At 34.5% G+C, this 18694-nt stretch overlaps 3 protein-coding genes across 3 annotated transcripts in view; 1 reads left to right on the plus strand and 2 right to left on the minus strand.

Moving 5' to 3' along the window:
- Positions 1–1787: 1787 nt before the first annotated feature.
- Positions 1788–6453, minus strand: LOC105124124 (uncharacterized). Its single transcript, XM_011023999.1, has 7 exons — positions 4937–6453; positions 4667–4797; positions 3499–3930; positions 2898–3372; positions 2671–2812; positions 2282–2375; positions 1788–2178 (listed from the first exon to the last, which is right to left on the minus strand). Exons 1-7 carry the CDS (start codon positions 5996–5998, stop codon positions 2061–2063), a joined length of 2454 nt encoding a protein of 817 aa, XP_011022301.1. The 5' UTR covers positions 5999–6453; the 3' UTR covers positions 1788–2060.
- A 3695-nt stretch (positions 6454–10148) lies between these two features.
- LOC105124126 (excitatory amino acid transporter) lies at positions 10149–16121 on the plus strand. Its single transcript, XM_011024002.1, has 3 exons — positions 10149–10383; positions 10495–10632; positions 15797–16121. Exons 1-3 carry the CDS (start codon positions 10293–10295, stop codon positions 15811–15813), a joined length of 246 nt encoding a protein of 81 aa, XP_011022304.1. The 5' UTR covers positions 10149–10292; the 3' UTR covers positions 15814–16121.
- The window catches only part of LOC105124125 (LRR receptor-like serine/threonine-protein kinase GSO1), a 4914-nt gene continuing 2109 nt past the window's right edge, over positions 15890–18694 (minus strand). Inside the window, exons 2-3 of the mRNA XM_011024000.1 lie at positions 16855–18694; positions 15890–16769 (exon numbers count right to left, since the gene is read on the minus strand). Of these exons, the coding sequence (XP_011022302.1) occupies positions 16396–16769; positions 16855–18694 (2214 nt within the window). The 3' untranslated portion in view covers positions 15890–16395. The remainder of the gene's footprint in view (positions 16770–16854) is intronic.

Raw genomic sequence — 18694 nt, forward strand, 5'->3', positions numbered from 1 at the left:
ATTACTTAAATGCTCTCGAGATAAAAAACTTTAAAACTTTCTAGGAGGGGTTTTGTGGTACTTTTCACTTTTTTTTTTATACTCACTCTGCATAAGAGGCAATTTGATCTCCATCAAGGAATTTAAAGCTTTCTTGGAGGGGAGGGTCTTTTTCACTTGGTTTTATTATACTCATGTTCTTATATAAGAGGTGATTTTGTGTTTTTATAAATTTAAAAACATTAATAAAAGAAAAGGTAGTTAGATTAAACCTTACTTTTTGGTGATGGTATGTGTGTTGTTTTATGGTGGTGAAACGTTTCTTTTTGCAACATCATTATAATTATGTCAACATTCTCTTACTAGTGGTGTTGTATGTGTGTGTAAAGGTACAGTGGTTGGGCATGGATTTTTCTTCTTTTTTATCTTTCTTTTCTTTCTTTTTTTTCCTTGTCAAAGTATAAAAGTGTTCCCCCATTTATTTTTTATATCTAATTTGATCCTCTTTTTTATTACTATTTATTTTATTTTCTTTTAATTATTATTTTTTAATTTTATCCATCATTATTTGATTTAATTTGATTTTTACATCAAATTTAGTTCTTCATTCCTTTTATTTTTTAACCTTTTTACTAATTAAATTTTATTTTCAATTTAATGTATCAACATTTCATTTTAATTTATTTTATATTAAATTTGGTTCTTTTTTTTTTTGTCGATGCTTGTTTTATTTTCAACTTTATTCCTCAATCTTTTTAGTCCTAACCTCATGATAAGGTCATGGGTTTTGAAGGTTAAAACAAGTTGATGTAAATTTTTTTAAGTTTATTTTTTAAATTTTTTAAATTTAATTTTTTAAATTTAATTTTTTAAAAATTAAACTTTATATTTTTTTTTATCCTTTCTATAGAGCTATCCAAATTCTGTGCTCCAAATCACCGCGTTGATGCGTTAACCACAAATTTTTATTTTTCATTGTTTTTTTAAATTATTTTTTCCAGTTTGCTAATACTATCGATAGATATAGATGTAGGTTGAAATGGCTAACTTTGTGATAAATGGAGGGTTGCTTGAATTTTTTTTGACATGAGGTGGAGAAGGGAGGATGAGGAGCAGGAAGAAATGCTTGTTATAACATATTAACAGTTTTTGCTAGAGAAACTCCATTGACAATTCCAATAGTGACACGTAAAATTATTGGCAGAATCAATGAAGAATTCTTAATCAGTCGGTTAAGAATTCTTAATCAATTTTTTAAATATTTTAATCAGTCGGTTATTTTGTTGATAAGTACTGACTAAATGTAAACCATCTCATTTCTATTGGAAAATGTTGATGAAAATTCTTTATCATCATTTCCATTGGAAATTAGCAATTACATATTTTTTGTCAGTGTTTATATTGCTATTTACTAATTTTCCGGTAGTGGGAGTAATTTTCCATGTCAAAATGTGGGGAAGTTTCATAGGATAAGACTCTTGTCTTTTTCTTGAAGTACAGAGATCACAGCAAACCGTTTATGCAAGTTTTGTTCATTTCTGGAAAGTGAAAGGAGGAAAGAAAGTGACGCATTCTTTGTTCTGCAGCTAGCATGCCTCCTTTTAATAATTTAAGAGCACAAATAGCTTCTGATTTTTTTTTTTCTTAACATCTGCTTTCTTTATTCTCCATAATTATCATACGTGCGTCCACAAACATACTGCGAGTCCATGTCTACAGTTTTCTCTGGATTATCTAAGTCATGATATTCAATGGACAGGAGACTGGAGAAGAAGAAGAAGAGGAAGAAGAAGAAGAGCCTTGGTAAATTAGACAACAACAGTCTCCCGAGACTGTTAAAATCTGTTACTCCTCAAAAACAAACAAACAAACAAACAAAAACATTTACAGAGTAAATTTGGAAAGGAGAAACAGTATTGATCACAAATTAATTGCAGCTACATAGATTAGATGGTTATATTGATCAAATCAAGTAAAAGAAGCAAAGTAAAAGGATTTTCCGGTTTCTGAAGTCAGCATCAATTGAGTTAAGTTATACAAAAAAGACGGTCCTCTAGAGCAAGAACTCGTTCACTAGTGCATCATGAATCCAGGTATGCTCGCACGACATCCAATATTGGAGCTCGACAAATTGGACATTTTCCACTACCCTGCAGCAGCTCGTGCGCACATTTGAGACAGGTGCACATATGCCCACATCTGAAAATATCAGGCATCATACTAAGCTATTACCATTGTTCATGATATTGAAGATGAGTAGCAATGAAGTTTCAAAATGACAAAGGGTTTCACAAGCAGGTACCTATACAGAAAAGAGTCGACCTGCGTTTCGTAGCAGATACAGCAGCTGCGTTTGTTTAGTCTCCTATCAAATGAATTCTTTCTATTCTCTTGAACTGTAGCAATAATTCCGGACTTGAATTGCTCATCGGGTCATTCGTTAAACAGCATAGGAATAGAGAATATATGCAAATATGCACTAAAGATTAAGGTTGAATTTGCTGTTGCGCCTACTACCTAGTAATACCTTCTTGGATGACTAGTGACAAAAAAGTATAAAATAAAGAAGGATATATTTGTAGTATAAGTAAGATAAAATTCCCCATTAAAGATTCTATATGATACAATATTAGGTTGATTAAATTGTTTTAACTTGTTTGCAGGGAAAAAAAAATGGTTTTCTCAGCTCACCTGGATGTACTTCCTGCACCTTCAAGTTGTTTTGCGAATTCGTTTGCATTTCCATGCAGCTCTGCATTGATTTTCGGAGTTCAGACATTTCACGCTGAAGTTGCTCCATGTGCCCTTTTAAATCGTACAGGAGTTCCATTTCCTGTGAGTTTAGAGTGTTATTTATTTTTCCATTAAGATATTTAAGAAAGGTAATTAACTTGAAATTGTGAAGTGAAATAACTCACAATTGATGAATGACTTAAGGAGGAAGAGTAACGCCTATCTTGAATGGAAACTTGAGATGGAGGAGTTAGGTGTAAAGCTTTTGTTTGAGCCTGTTGACAACCATCAGCAACTTCATGTTCATCCGAAAAATTCCATGACCTGAACGGATATGGAGAATGCTGAGATGGTGAGGATTGATCAAAATAATCTGTAGCTTCGATATTTTGATGGCTAGTTGGGCTTCCTTCTTCTGATATGCTTCCTTCTCCTGCCGTTTCTCCTTCTCCACTTCCTCCATCGAATTCTTCTTCTTCTTGACTGTCTGCTGAGTGTGAGTGACTTTGGAAGTAAGACAACATCAACTGTCCCATTCTCTCCTGATTGTCCTCATCTAGTTCTTCATCTTCTTGACTGACTTGTCTTTGTACACGAGACATGATCAGTTGGTCTATACTGTCTCGCAAATCGCTTGCAAGAAAACTTGATACTGTTCTTCTGCATTTGTAATTTGAAGCATCGAATTTATGCACCACATAATTCTATTTCTTCTTCTTTCGAAACTACTCTCAGTGATTTTTTAGTGGCAAAAAAAGGTAAGGAAAACAAGGTGGACTATCTTACCTTTCAAGGAGTTGCCTTATCTCATCATTGTCTGAGCTACCACCACGCTTCTCTTCATAACGTGCTTTCCTTTGATCTTCCCAATAACTTCGTGGGCGAGCTATATCACTAAGCCAGTCGGAATTGGTTTGTTCAAAGTACTCCTCCTCTTCTATCTCATTATCTTCCCAGTCACCATTCAAGGGTGATGTTGTTTTGGAAGTTTCTGGAGGATCAAAATTTCCAACCTGCAGGCTTATTCCTTGCCATGTGACATCCGAACTTGCACAAGTTTTTTCATTAACTTGTTCCTGGACTTCACACGTGTTTGACGCTGAGAACTTAACTTGAGGTTCGCTCTGCTGCTCGGCACTAGTAGAATTTTCTTGATGATGACCATCAGCAGTTGGCTGATTCTTTATGGAATTCTCAATGCCTGCACTGAATCTCTCCCTATGTTGAATTCGGGTTCTGGGTTAGCATAGGGAAGATTAAAAGAAAGATAAGTAGCCAATATTAGATCCAACATGTATTTATGACAGTTGGCCCAAAGAGGCTGAAAGCTGCTAAATGTTTCAGCATCAACTCTCTCAACAACTTTTAGAGTTTCTACGGAAGCAGCAATTGGATATAGCTCGCAAGAATCTGGTTTTGAATTGGCAAAGCAATGGCAATGAGAACTCTTTCAACAGCTTACCCAGATTGATCCAAATCTCATACAATATGATTGTTGTTGATAAATGAACTTATATCCTAAATTTCAATTTCTAATTAGTAATTTTCTTTGTCTGCATCCAAGTCTAATTCTTCATGATGGATACTTTTAACACATGACCTCAGTGCTCATTATTGTGCTTGGCAAACTTCAACTTCGTTGTAAGATGTAAACGACAGATATCATCAACTTGAGCAGTAAATTTAGAAAGATTTCCTTGTACTGACCAATTCACATAAGATCAAATGGAATGACATCAAGGAAATAAATGACACGGCAGACATAACATTTTCACTTAAACAATATAATACGAGCAGCATGAACATTGGCGTTCACTTTGAATGCATAATGTTTTCATATAGATGGTGTCAGCAATTTTAATATGCTATGGACCAATAACGCATGAAAAATGGGTGAAATTGACATTTTTAAAGATGGTTTCATTTGGAAGCCAAAATATGAATATTGTGATACCTGAGATGCATGATGGTAGACCCATGTTGTGATCGATCACTACTGGACGAGGCTGTTGATTGAGATGATCGCGGCCGTTGTTGATCTTCAAACCCCACACCACGATGCAGGAATCTCAGGCGAAGCAAGCACTGTAAAAGCATTGCAGCACAGAAATAAGTAATTGTTTACGTATGATAAAACTACAAAGAAAAGAGTAATCAATTGCACTGCAAATTACGAGAGCTTCTGATATTGAAATCAAGAAATGGATGGAAAACGTGGCTTCACCTGAATGCGGCCGCGTTGAGCGAATTTTGAAACAGCGTGGCGCTCCCCTAACGAGCCGAGCTCCCTATGCCTTTCTTGTTCCATTTGCAAAAGTAAATCATTAAAGGCTTGTCGCCCTCTTATCTTTGGTGAATTTACAACCTGTGACAAGACTTTCTGCTCTGTCCGATCAAAAACTAAAGAATGCCTACGCTCTCTAGATAGGCCATCACCAGCACCGTTCAACGGCCGATCATCATCATTGCTATCAGATGTCAGTCTCCTGATGATGTCAACAATTTTAACTTTCTCGGGCTCTCCTGCATCTGTGTTCCTGAAATGTATGGATGAAGGTGCACTCTTTGCCGAGCCACAATCCACAAAAGCCTCCTTTTTCGTATTAGAGTCAGCTATATCAGATTGCCTTGATTTCTCCTCGGTATTGGGCGATGCAGTTTCAGTCTGGCTAGATACAGAACCGGTCCTGCTATTATTCATGCTATGGGACCTTTTCAGACTCGCCTCCGATTGATTTAGCCTTGCCTCCCATATCTGAACAAGAGAAGAGGCCCCGCGATTCTTATTCTTGCGGGGGTTATTGGATTGACCTGCAGGATTTTCAGAGTCTAGAGAGTTCTGCTGCATAGAAGATGGTTTCTTCAAAGATGCAATCAACAACCCAGCCTTCTCCCTCTGCATCTCAATTGTCGACACCATTTCTCGAGCCTGCATAGCGGCCCATTGGTCAAGAATCCTCGCTTGCTTGCTGCTTCTAATCGAAGAATCATGTGCATTCTTGGGAATGTTATCTTGGTTATCGGTCAAGCGCCGCAAGTTTTGATGATGATCATCAGGTTTGCTATTAACACGATTTGTTGGATTCTCATTAGAAGCAGAATCAGAAATCACAGAGATGCAAGTACGGAGATTTTCTCCAACCAATCCTTTGAGATTCTTTTGAAAAGCAGCAGCAGCTGCCGCCCTGGCAGTGCTCTCCCTACTACATCTTTCATGCCGGTTGTGATCTCTTAGAATACAACCAAACGGTGAAGACGAAGCAATCTCAATCTGGGAAGAAGCCATTATTCTAACAAATGTACATTAGGACATACATTGGAATGAATGCAGCAATTTTGTGCATGCCATAAATGAGACACAACCCATTTTTCAAGAAAAAAGGAATGGATGGTAGGAGGGTTGTTAACAAAAATCAAACCTCACAATACCTCAACAGATAATTCTATACCACAAAGAAACAGAGGATCTCTTCTGTTTTCAGGATACTAAACTAACAACCACCGCTAGCAATACAGGACATGCCTTAGCTTTTATTTCCTATTCTTAGGACTCTATGGTTGAAAACTGTTGTCTTGCCCTACGAACGAATGGCACTCACAGGTAAAAAAATACTAGCAAGCAAGGCAAAGTGTTGGGTATCAATGTATTGGTATGGTGCGACTGGAAGGAACAAATTATGACTCGGGAAACTTCATAGATAAACTGAAGACATGGGGAGATTTTGGTTTGGTGAAAGAAAAGGAGAGAGACGTTGGGTTTTTTTTTGGATTTTAGCCGTTGTATTTTGTAGGGTCCATAAATTCAAGTTTAGGGAAAAAGCAAGAATCGTTGTCCTAAGAGCGTATCTCTTTTCTGTACATACCAAACACCCTTTCTAATCTTTTGACCTGACAGATTTAAATCTGCTAATTGCTTAATTAGGTTGACATGTTATTTACAGTAAGCTTGATTTGAGGGCATCATTTCACATCCTCATCGGGGTTTAATGGGATTCTCCTATCTCTGTGGACACGATCTCTATAATGGAATTCGGTTTCCTCTGTGTGCTTATCAGCTAATTTTAGTTCCCTTCTTTCGTGATGTATGCCTTGCTTTATTAATTTCCATTGTCATTTAGCCATGTGGCTAGCACCACTAAAGAGTGGAAAAAGAAGGGACCTTCTCTGACAAAGAAAGGGTCTTGGATTACATGGAAGACGTGATGCAAATGCAAGAACCAGATTCTCAAAACAGAAGGAGAAAGGAGAAGAGAAATTAGGAGGACTGGCAATTGATGATTGTGGAGTCCGCGGAGAAGTTAAATGAAAACATTGTCAAGGATAGACTGAATCATTTATCAAACTAAAACATTTTGTCTTGAGAGGGAAAGATTTTCAACTTATTATTATTAACATGAAAGTAATTGGTGAAGATGGAACTATGTTTTTTTCTTTTCTTAAATAAACAGAAAGAAAAGAACTCTTAAAAAGGAGGGCAAATGGGCAATATGATCTTCAATTATTTCAGTAAATGTCTGATTTTGTTTCCATAATTTTTAGAATTGTTCTTTCTCTGTAGTCTTATTGTTTTTTCATCCTGTACTAGTTAATGAAGTTGTTGGAGGTAACAGTGAAAGGAGGCAATATTTTCTCGGCTCTGCAAAAGTTTTCTGCATGGTAACCAAGCAAGTACAGTCATGGCCAAAAATCAAATAGATCTCTTATTATTAATGTTTTTACTAATTATGCAGGAGTTCATGCTAACTTGACTCGGTCATTGTTTAAGGTCCTGGTTTTCGGTGGATTCCATCCTTATTTTTACTTGAATGCAACTTGAAAGTTATTATTCCTTTTTTTTTTTTTTATGTTAAATTGCGCATAACCAATTTCTTTTTATCAGTTTAAGAATTCTATTAACAAGAGAGAATGAGGCTTTTATATTTATTTTAGAAGGATCGCTTCCCATGGATCTTACAATTAAGAAAAACTAAAAAGAATCTTAATTCATAGAAAATTACAAAATATACCAGTGTTGTAATTCCTAGTGCCCAATTTTTTTCCATTTTCATCCCCAATCTTTTTTTTTTCAATTGCAATCTTCTTTGTCTAATTTCATTATCAATTTGTCAAAATTTCTTAAGAAAAAAAAATTAGAAATAAAGGACCAAAATGTAAAACAATAAGAAACTCCATGGTCAATCTCAAATTCAATTAAAAAAAGCATGCTTTAATTTACCTAATTAACTTTTGCAATCCTTTTAGTTTTTGAAATTTTAATGTTGATCCAAAAATTCATTTTCTTAACATTTCAACCCTGAGTTAAGAGAAAAGATATAAAATCTTCTAAAACCAGGGAAGGACAAAGAAAATAGGTAAATCAAATGATTATTTTTTAATCATAAAACTTATTTTAAGAAAAAAAGATTTGCATCCAGAGATAACATTATATTTAAAAACTTTAAGTATGTAAATAATGTTACAAAGTTAGTTAATCTTTGATAAATCAGTGTATGATTTTTGTTCTTAAAAAGAAGAATTGTTTTACCACAAAAAAATAGTAGAAAAACTCATATTTATCCTTCAACTTGCTGCTCAAATTTATAACTAAAAAAAACATAATATAATATTTTTTATATAACCCTAACAGACCATTTTTGAGTTGCAAGATAATAGATCTAAATTAGTAATTAATTAACATAAGTCCAATAATAAAATAAACTCTTAAACAATGTTCAATGGGTCATAACAAACCCAAATTAGAAATACTTATTCAACATGAAATAAACAAATAAATAAAATCAGATAATAAAAACAAAATTTTCATGATAAAAATCCTCCTTGTAGACCAAACTTTAAATTTTCGCATATTTTTAATATATTTCATTACTGATTTCAAACACATCATTTTCTTTCATATAAATGAATTAATAGCAATATAATATATAATTGAAAATCTTGAGATGTCCGATCTAACTTGATTCATAGTACAATTTCACATGTACTTCCAGATATATCTCAAACAGTGCACTAAGATCTAGTATGATATATTTGGTAAGATTTATCCAATAATTTCAGCCCTATAAAATAATATATTTTTAAATTCTATTTAACTTGAAAATTTATCACAATATACTTTTATATATCTAATATCTAAGTATAAGTTTTTAGTTTATTTAATATACAGTTTGAGAAATATTACTAATCTTGAAAAACTAATTAATAGATATTTTAAAATTAAATTCAAACCTGATTTTTTCGTATCAGAAGTTAATGGCAATGTTCTGTTTGTTGATGAGATTGTAAAGGTTGTTATGGCTATGTATATGAAATATATTGATGCTATGAAATTGAGGTGGAGGTCTATACGAAGGTGATCGTAATGGAGGCTTCTTTTAAAAGGGAGATTGAAAGCATGGCTAATCAAGGGACTCCAAACTTTATGATGTGTTTGGCACTGAGAACCTACAGTACCAACATATATGGATCTTGTAAAAAGATTCCCTTGGGAATTATGCCAAAAAGTAAACAAATTAGTAAAAATAACTTAGAAAAGAGGAAGATCTAAATTCACAATCTCTAGTGTTCGGTTTTCAAGGTTTAAAAGTGAGATATTGTGAGTTTTAGAAGTCATATTAGAACTAAAAAGAGAATGTTTAATATGAATGTAATATGCATATTTTCATATATAATATATATTATATATGAAGACAATTTTATTTTTGATTCTTTTTGAAATTCTGGTTTAACCCATGATTTAAAATATTTCAAAGTATAACAAGAAAGTGAAAACATAATTAAACACGATGAAACCATGATTGTTTGTAATTATCCTTTTATATACACATAAATTTTTTATAAAAGATAAAACTTCTACTTAAAATAATAAGCTTTATGAACAATACCAAAGATAACAAAGACCTTATCTAACCAATTAGTTTAGAGGCTGCAATTAGTTTACAGACTGTGTTATGCTGTGCATTGAATAATTTTTTTTTAATATAATAAAAATATTTAGATCATAAATAATTATAATTATTTGATATTATTATTAAATATAACCAACAAATCAATCTTAAAACTTTACTTATTATCTAGTTTAAATTTCAAATTAAATTAAGTGGGAGTTATCTCTAACATGATTTAATCAACTTGATTAATTCAATAATAACTTGGCTATCTTGTAAATAAAAGTTAGAAAATAAAATTAAAAAATTTAATTTAATTTTTTATTAAATTAAAATTTAAAATTAAATTATATGGGAATTATTTTAAGATTTAACATGATTAATGACATTAATATTAAAAAAAATACCCCAAATGATTGGTGAAAAAAAAAAGTGAGATGAAATAAATAAAAAAACTTACTGGCTTAAATAACGAAAACTGTTAAGCTCCACTAAAAAGAAGGTATTAAAAACAAAACAAAACAAAAAAAAAAAAACAAAAACAAAATGGAAAGGTAAAACAACGTGGCAAGATCGAATAGGTTTGGATGAAAGTCACATGGAAACACAGACAGAACTCAGAAGCAGAAAATCCTCAGAAAACTCGAAGTCAAGCGACGAAAGACGAAGAGGATTTTTGGTGAGAGAGAGAGAGAGATGGTGTTGAGTGCAACAGTGATAGGAGCACTGTTAGGACTGGGTACCCAGATGTACTCCAATGCTCTCCGCAAACTCCCTTACATGCGCCGTAAGTTTTTTTCAACACTTTTTTACCAACAAAATCACTAATCTTTTTTCTGTTCTTTCCATTTTATTCTTCAATTTTTTTACGATTATTTTTCTTTGTTTTTGTTAATAGATCCGTGGGAACATGTGGTGGGTATGGGATTAGGAGTTGTTTTTGTGAATCAGTTGGTCAAATGGGATGCTCAGCTTGAACAAGACCTTGACAAGATGCTTCAAAAAGCTAAGGAAGCCAATGAGCGCCGCTACTTCGGTACTCTCTCTTTTTCCTATCTTGATCATATCTTCCTGCTTCAACAATTTTTCTTTTCTGGGTTCTCTTTGTTTTTCCTTATTTCTTCGTCATTTAGTTTGGGCCCTCGGTTTCTTCTTCTCAAGTTTGGGTTTTTTTTTTTAATGTTGTTGATAATTGGAGGTATCAATTTGAGAAAACAAGTGTTTTTGTTATGATGGATTGAGTGCAGTGGAACTGTTCATATTTAGTCAAAACCTGTTAATTGGCATTGCTGTGTTAGTAATTCACTAATCAGTGCTATAATAAAAATCATCAATATTGAAGGGTGAAGTTGGAAAGAAAAGATGTGTGTGTGTGTGTGTGTGTGTAGACGACGGAGATAAGGAAAATTGTTCCTAAAGTGGATTTTTAGGAAAAGAGGAAACTTGTAAATGAGAATGAAAGAAATAGGAGAGAGTAGTGGACTAGTGGTTTTTGAGGAAAGAAGAAGGAAAAAATGGTGAGGTTGTTGTTACAACCTAAGATCGAAGAGTTGAAGTTTTTGTACTAGGAATATACAAACATGATGGAGCTGGCAACATCTATAACAAGTCTGATTCATAGAAACGGTTGAGTCTGGGTTAGATGATGCTTCCACTGTAATTTAAACTCCTGTTTAACATCACCAAGGTTTTTGCTTTATGCACCATCCCCAAATCCAGCCATACAAAATCTTATTATCCCCTAGCAGGTGCATTATCAGTGATAAAGTTTATGTCTTCAGGGCTGTACTAGTTAGCTGGACCTGTGTGAATTTTTGTTGTGTTGGACTACTCCATCAACCTGATTAATAGCCCTGGCATTTCCTTTGAGCTAGTTTCTACCAAGAATTGAGCTGTGGATGTGATAAGTTGTTGTGATACTGACAACTTAGTAAATGACCTTATCACATGGATGTCTCTGTCAATTTCAACCTGCAATCATTCCTATGTCGGGTTATAGGAGGAATGTGTGTTATAAACTTATGGAAAGTTTAGAAATTTAGCATTGAAAACTCATAGTAGTGGCTATATGCTTGTGTTGATTTAGAGTTTTCTAATGGGTTTCGCTTACATCCACTATAGGTGCATCAGACCTATCTATAGATACTCTAAAGGATACCCTAATTCCATTCCAGTGCGGATCTCAGTTAATAGAAAATGAGTGCGTAATTCTGTAAGACCTATTCTCCAACATGCTGATCATCTTCAATGGTGGATTTATACAAAGTCCAAAGTGGAAGCCAATTTCAGTCTTGGTTGTGAATTTTATGTTGATATCTTTTGTGGATTTGGAAGGAGGAAAGATTGTAGAGCATTGTGATTTTGTGCCATTGTGCAATCCTATGGTGTAACTAGCTGAAGCGAAACGCTAGAGTTTTTCAAAACTATCACACCTCGAAAAATGTTATGGGTTAGGATTCTGTCCTATCTTCTTTGTTGTGTCATGCTTTGGGTGCTTTTAGTCTACATCATTAAATCTGGCTCAGACAGTGACCTGGTCAAGCTTTTGGGTCACTGAGTCATTTGTCAAACTGTTAGGTCAGAATTGGCTGAGGATAACAAGGTGTTTTGAATAAGATAAGATCATGCTCTTTACTTTCATTATTTAGTATTTGTTTTTAGTATTTGTTATATTTTTATTTCTTATAATTATATTAATTTGTTATAACTAGTTATTTGATGTCTCCGCCAGTCAAATAAAATGGATCATTTCTATGGGAATACACATACAGACAATAGAAAATATATATTTTCTAGATTTTATATTTTATTTTCTGTTACTCTTAAATTAAAACGTTTATATTAAAAGGGATAAAAGACGCCTTTGAATACTTGTTTGTACTATAATATAAATATATCTTGCAAGGTGAAGTGTAAACATATTCTAATAACACTGCTTTTAGGTCTGTTTCCACTTGGCTGATTTCATTGATTCTGGGCTGTCATAGTCTTTCTTCTTTTCTCTTGCTTTCATTTTTTGGATAACTTATTCTCCAACATGCTTTTGCAATTCTTTTTAGTTAGTTGATATGATTTTTCTTTATCGAAAATTATCAGTACCTAGGGTTATTCATAATCCAATTATTTCATGTCCAAAATCTATTCATAGTTCAGATGGTAAAATTCAATGATGTCAATGAATCAACTTAATGTATCAAATTTTAATTTTATATTATCTGATTTTATTAATATCAGAATCTGCTTATTGTACATTCATGTGTGTGCATTCTGTATATCCATGGAAGTATGTAAAAATTGTATATGAAAAGTGTTATGTGTCTGTTCTGGATCTTTATTTAATGTATGTCTATAAATTTGTTTGCGTATACACCTCCATGTGTTGGTTTGTGTGTGTTAGTGGTTATATCTGCATGTGCACGCTCCGTGATAAAATGTTTAATGAAATATAGCTAATCATAATTTGCTTGTCGACATATCCATGTGTTCATTTTTGTCTGGTAATAGGATTCAAGTCGTTTTTCTAATTTTAGATTTTGATACAGATTTGAATTTGGTTTTAGTGTTTCAGTAATCATATTAATATCCAAATCCCATTAAATCTGCACTGAACCCAACTTGGTTGCAGTCATAGTTGCAAACAGATGAGCCATGAGTGTGTTGCCACCTTTTTAAGTATTTATATTTTATTCTACCCTATCAGATATTTATATACCAATCCTTTCTGGCAAACACTTCTTTCTATTGCCATGCAACATTCAAAACTGTAATTTGATAATATAAAGAAGAAAATAAGAATAAATGTAAAAGAAACTTTAAATACAAGATTTAAATGACCTAATCAACCCACCCTTTGGAATTTTCTACTTTCATCCTGCATTGATAACATCTATCAATCAATTATTGAAATGAGAGATCTTCAAACATTGTTAACATTGATCCTTCGTCCCCATTTGTTATTAGTTCCTTTTCCATCATATCCTTTTTTGTGTTGCTCTTTACCATCAGTATCTTTTGACAGACAGACTCTGTTTTTTGATAAGCAATAACGAAGTCTCACTTTAACATTCTTGGTCAACAGATATTGAAATTTTTTGTACATATGACTTGGCTGCATTCTGTGTTGTCAAAAGCAAAAGGATTCCCAAGGCGTCAAGGCTGTCAAATGCCTGAATAAAACAAGGCGCTATGTTATAAATTCAAATAAATTATATGTATAGTATTATAATATGTAAATCACAAATATATATGTTAAAAATTAAGATTATAAAATCAAAATGAAACTCAAAATATTTTAAAATAGTTGAAAAGGTTATACTATTCACCCTTAAAAACAAAATAAGACAATTTAAAAGAGAAAATAGATTAAAATAGTGAAACTTAAAATGCTAAAGTTTGGAATAAAGTAAGTTAATTAAAAAAAAGAATAAGCTAAAGTTTCACAAACAGTAAACACATCAAGAAAAAAAAAATCAATTGTGAAGTTTGAAACTGAAGTTTCAGAAACAATAACCAGGACAAGGAAAAAAATCAATTATGAAGTTTGATGAGTGATGAACTTGAGATTTGAGAAAATATTCTTTTATTAAAAAGAGAGTAAAAATTTCAGCAACATAACATCATGGATATTTAAAGAGAGAGAGGAGAAGACAGGTAAAAAAGAAATAAGATGGAGAGAGAGATACCACATAAGTGAAGAAGAAAGAAAAAGAAAAAAGAAAATAAATGAAGAAGAAACAAACAAAAAGATGTACCGATTCTTTGGAAAAGCATGGTTGTCAAATGTGCCTCCCAACTCTATTTTGATGGTCCTTTTCTTCTTTTTCAACCCTACTCTTTACTTTTACAACTATACTCTTAAATTATTATTCGTGGTGAGTAGAAAGAATATGGGAAACATGTCAAAACATATATCAATTAAAAAAAAAAAGCATATGTTTTGACTAGGCACTCGCTTCAGTGCCTGGTGCTTACACTTCAAGCGAGCGCCTAGGCAACACCTAGTTAAATCACCTCGCTTGGAAAAATAAAGGGTGATGGGTCTCACCTCGCCTAAAGCACCTCTTGACAACTCTGGCTGCATTTGAGCATTATCTTTTACACTGCCTCTCCCATCGCTGATCTTCGAGTGCAGCGCTTGTGCTCTCTGCATGGACCCACCCACCCACACACAAAATATCCTTGTAAAACATGAGTCAAACTTTGTTTTAATCAATCATGATTTTTCTTTTGGTTAAGTTGAAGAAGCTTGAGATTGTAATTTTGTTCTGCTTCTAACAAATCCAAACAGCCCTTTGAAATAATTATATCCTGTCATTTGAGCAGTGGCGAAGCCAGGAGTCATTTTCAGCAGGTTCTTTTAAAATACTTAATCTTATACTTCATATTAAGGCATTGTATCAAGTATTTTTAAATTATTTATTAAAATTGGGTGAATTCTCAAAATAGTAAAAAAAGAGTTAAACATGACAAAATATTTCGGTCTATTTTAATTTCATGATTAATTGATAATTTCAACTCAAATAATATCCTGTTAAAGTCCTTAAAAAAATAAAGATAAAAAGCACCATTGCAAGGTAGGAATAAAATAAGTGTTAAATTAGGGAAATGATTTTAAATACAATTTTAATAAAGATACAAGGAAAATATTAATAGTAAGAAAAAGTTGATTGTTTAAATGGCCTTGTATTGGGGACTATTTTAGTGGGACATCGGGGTGGAAATTATCTTCTGGGTTTGGTGTTAAACAAATTCTCCGTTAGAGTTTGAAGCACAACGACAGGCATTGGTTTTGGCATCTCTAGGCATGTTTAGAGTGTAAAACATGAAGTTATGGATTTCATTTGCATCTGCTTTGTCATGTTCATGTGCAATTCTTTACTTCACTTTTCTAGCTCAGTTTGTAAATGCATGCGCGTAAACATGTGTGTATGTGTACACGTTCTTATGACACTCTTTCCTTATATTGTACCAATCTTGACCGAAGCAGCATGCAGTATCTTCCATCGATCTCTTCTCCTATTCTGCCATTTCTACTTGCTTTATTTGAAAAACCCTAGTTTTGGTTATGCAAGATTCCTATACCTATTCCCCAATGTCTGACATTTTTCTTTTCAGTTCAGGAAAATTTTTCATTTGCTTCTGTGTCTTTCTTCAAGTATAATTATCTTCTTCACTGATTTAACTTTTCATTTCCTTTGCAGATGAAGATGATGATTAGAACCTGTTCTTGTCTTCTCCTGAAAATTGTGGTCTCAGAACTAATGTTCTTCATAGGGCCGTATACACTTGTTTTCTTTATCTTTTGATGCTGTGCTTGTAATCTTGTTAGTTGTTTTTCTTGCTTTTGCTACAAATAAGATTTAGATGCTTTCATAATGTGGACAGCCTGGGGTTGGATCTTCAATAATACTTTGAAGCAATCCAGTGATTTTCTCCACTGGAAATATGATTATGTAATGGATTCTTGGGCCCTTCGTGTTCACCGCTTGATCTAAAGTTTGAAATGAGTTGATCTTAGGATTTGCTATTACTGCCCCTACTGTTTATTTTACGGTTGCTTCGGTCTGTATAGTGCCTACACCACACTACCAAAGGTGCTATCATCAAAACAGCTTCCACCATGCTTTGGGGATCAGATTACATACTTATGGTTACAACAGTGAAATACCATCAAGAAACGAAAATGACATCTTTTGAAGACTGACCTAGTTAGCACAAGATCTAAAAGAAAGAAAGAAATAGAAAAAGAACGATGCTTAGTTTGATAATCGGCTTCGATCTTAAAAATAGAATTCATCAGTTATGAGTAAGGATCATTATTCATCTTGTCAAAATCCACCATCCTATTCTTGTACAAATGTAGTAACTGGTCACACGCCTGTCGGGACGAGGGCCTCTCTTGTGGAGTGGTTTTTGTGCATTGCAGTGCTATTTCAAGCAATTGATACGCTGCCGATTCTTCACAAGGCAAAAGTGGTTTCAAAGCAGGATCAATTAACTCTTCACGTCCACATCCACCTTGCATTTCCACATGTTTCTCCACCCATCTCACCATGTCCATATCGACACCAAAGCTAGCATCAGTTGGCATTTTTCCACTTACGAGCTCCATCAGCACGATACCCATGCTATAAACATCACTCTTCTCCGTTGCCTTGAGCGAGTATGCATACTCTGAAAATGCATAAAGTTAAGTTATAACATGTGGGGAATGATGAACTTAAAGAAGCATAATTCTACGCAGAAACTGCTACAATACCTGGAGCAATATAACCATAAGAGCCCGCAAACCATGAATGCGATTCTGTATTGGAGTCGTAATTCTCCTCCAGTGCCTTTGCCAGTCCAAAATCCCCTAAGTGCGCCTCCATAGTGGAATCAAGCAATATATTGCTAGATTTGATATCTCTATGAATGATCTTTGGTACACAGTCATGGTGGAGGTACTCCACTCCCTGGGCTAATCCCAAACCGATCTTTAACCTCGTCTCCCAGTCTAGGCTTTGCCTCTTCTTGATATTCATTGGTTGTTGATGCAGCCAATCCCACAAACTCCCGTTCTCCATGTATTCATAAATCAAGAGATTACAACCCGCTCCTTCGCTGCTACAATACCCTATCAGCTTCACTAAATGCCTGTGCCTAATCCTGCCAAGTGTCTTCACTTCTCTTGTGAAGCTTTTATTAAGTAGAAACTCATCTTTCCACAGAATCTTCTTAACTGCTACAGTTTCTCCACTTTGAAACTCAGTTCTGTAGATTGTTCCAGACCCACCCGAGCCAATGATGAACTCGTCACTAAGATTGTTCGTTGCTGCCATAATGTCATCCCACCTGTAGTCTCTCTTGGCAGTACCCTTCCGGAAGAGTGGTTTGCGCTGAGCTTGGGAAGAACTGAATGAGTAAATGCATTTCACTTCACTCACCCTTCTGAGAAATTCTAGCCTGTGTTTGACGAAGAGAGCAAGTCCAAGTGCGAGCAGAGCAACGGCAATTAAGGTTGTAATTGCTGAGATTACCACTACTGATGACTCGCTTAGCCCTGAACGCTGACTTGACACTGAGCAGTGATCAAGAGGGCTTCCACAGAGCTGCAGGTTTCCTTCAAATGCCTCAGTTGGCCAGTGTGAGAATTGCTCGCCTAATTTGCCTTGGAGATTATTGAAGGAAAGATTAAGCTTGCCAAGACTGCTCATGTCACCAACTTCAGGAGGGACTGCTCCAACTAGCTGATTGTGAGATAGATCAAGAGCTTCAAGTTTAGACAATTTTCCAATAGAAGATGGAATTTGACCGCTGAGATTGTTGTAGCCAAGGTCCAAAATGCTTTGCAGATTCTGGAGTTGCCCGAGTTCAAAAGGTATTTCACCACTGAAGTTGTTATGCGAGAGCTGAAGCTCATACAGCTTGCTCAGCTTACCTAGGGCCGCAGGGATTGATCCTGATAATTGGTTTTGTTCAAGGTTGAGAACATTGAGAAATTCCAGCTTACCAATCTCAACAGGAAGAGTTCCATTCAGCAAATTACCACCAAGAGAAAGCACCAACAGTTTAGCACAATTGAACAGCTCCGGAGGAAGAGACCCGGAAAATTGATTGGAGGAGAGCTTGAGCTCCCCTAACTGTGACAAATTTCCTAGCGATGACGGCAAAGGACCAGAAAGAAAGTTGTTGTTGAGATCAATGTGTGTCAATCTCTTGCACAACATAAGCTGTGGAGGTATTGGCCCTGTGAGCAAATTCCCTGACAGGTCTAACAGCGACAATTCACGAATTTTACCAAGAGTCCAAGGGACATTGCCAGTAAACTGGTTGTCCCCTAATCTAAGTCTTTCAAGAGAAGGCGAATTTCCTAACTGGGCAGGAATATCATTGGCAAATGAATTGCTTGTAACATCAAAAGAAAGAAAAGAACTCGAGCTACATAACGCGGCAATGCTACCATTGAATCTGTTTTTAGACAGATTTATTCTGGTCAGATTCCGTAAATTGGTAAGCGAATAAGGAAGATTACCTTCAAGGGAATTGTTGTAAAGCATGAGTTGCTCAAGAGCCTGGAGAAATCCAAAGGTAACAGGAATGCCACCAGATAGGCCATT

The sequence above is a fragment of the Populus euphratica genome, unplaced genomic scaffold, assembly GCF_000495115.2.
Source record: "Populus euphratica unplaced genomic scaffold, PopEup_1.0 scaffold4.1, whole genome shotgun sequence".
Classification (NCBI taxonomy): domain Eukaryota; kingdom Viridiplantae; phylum Streptophyta; class Magnoliopsida; order Malpighiales; family Salicaceae; genus Populus; species Populus euphratica.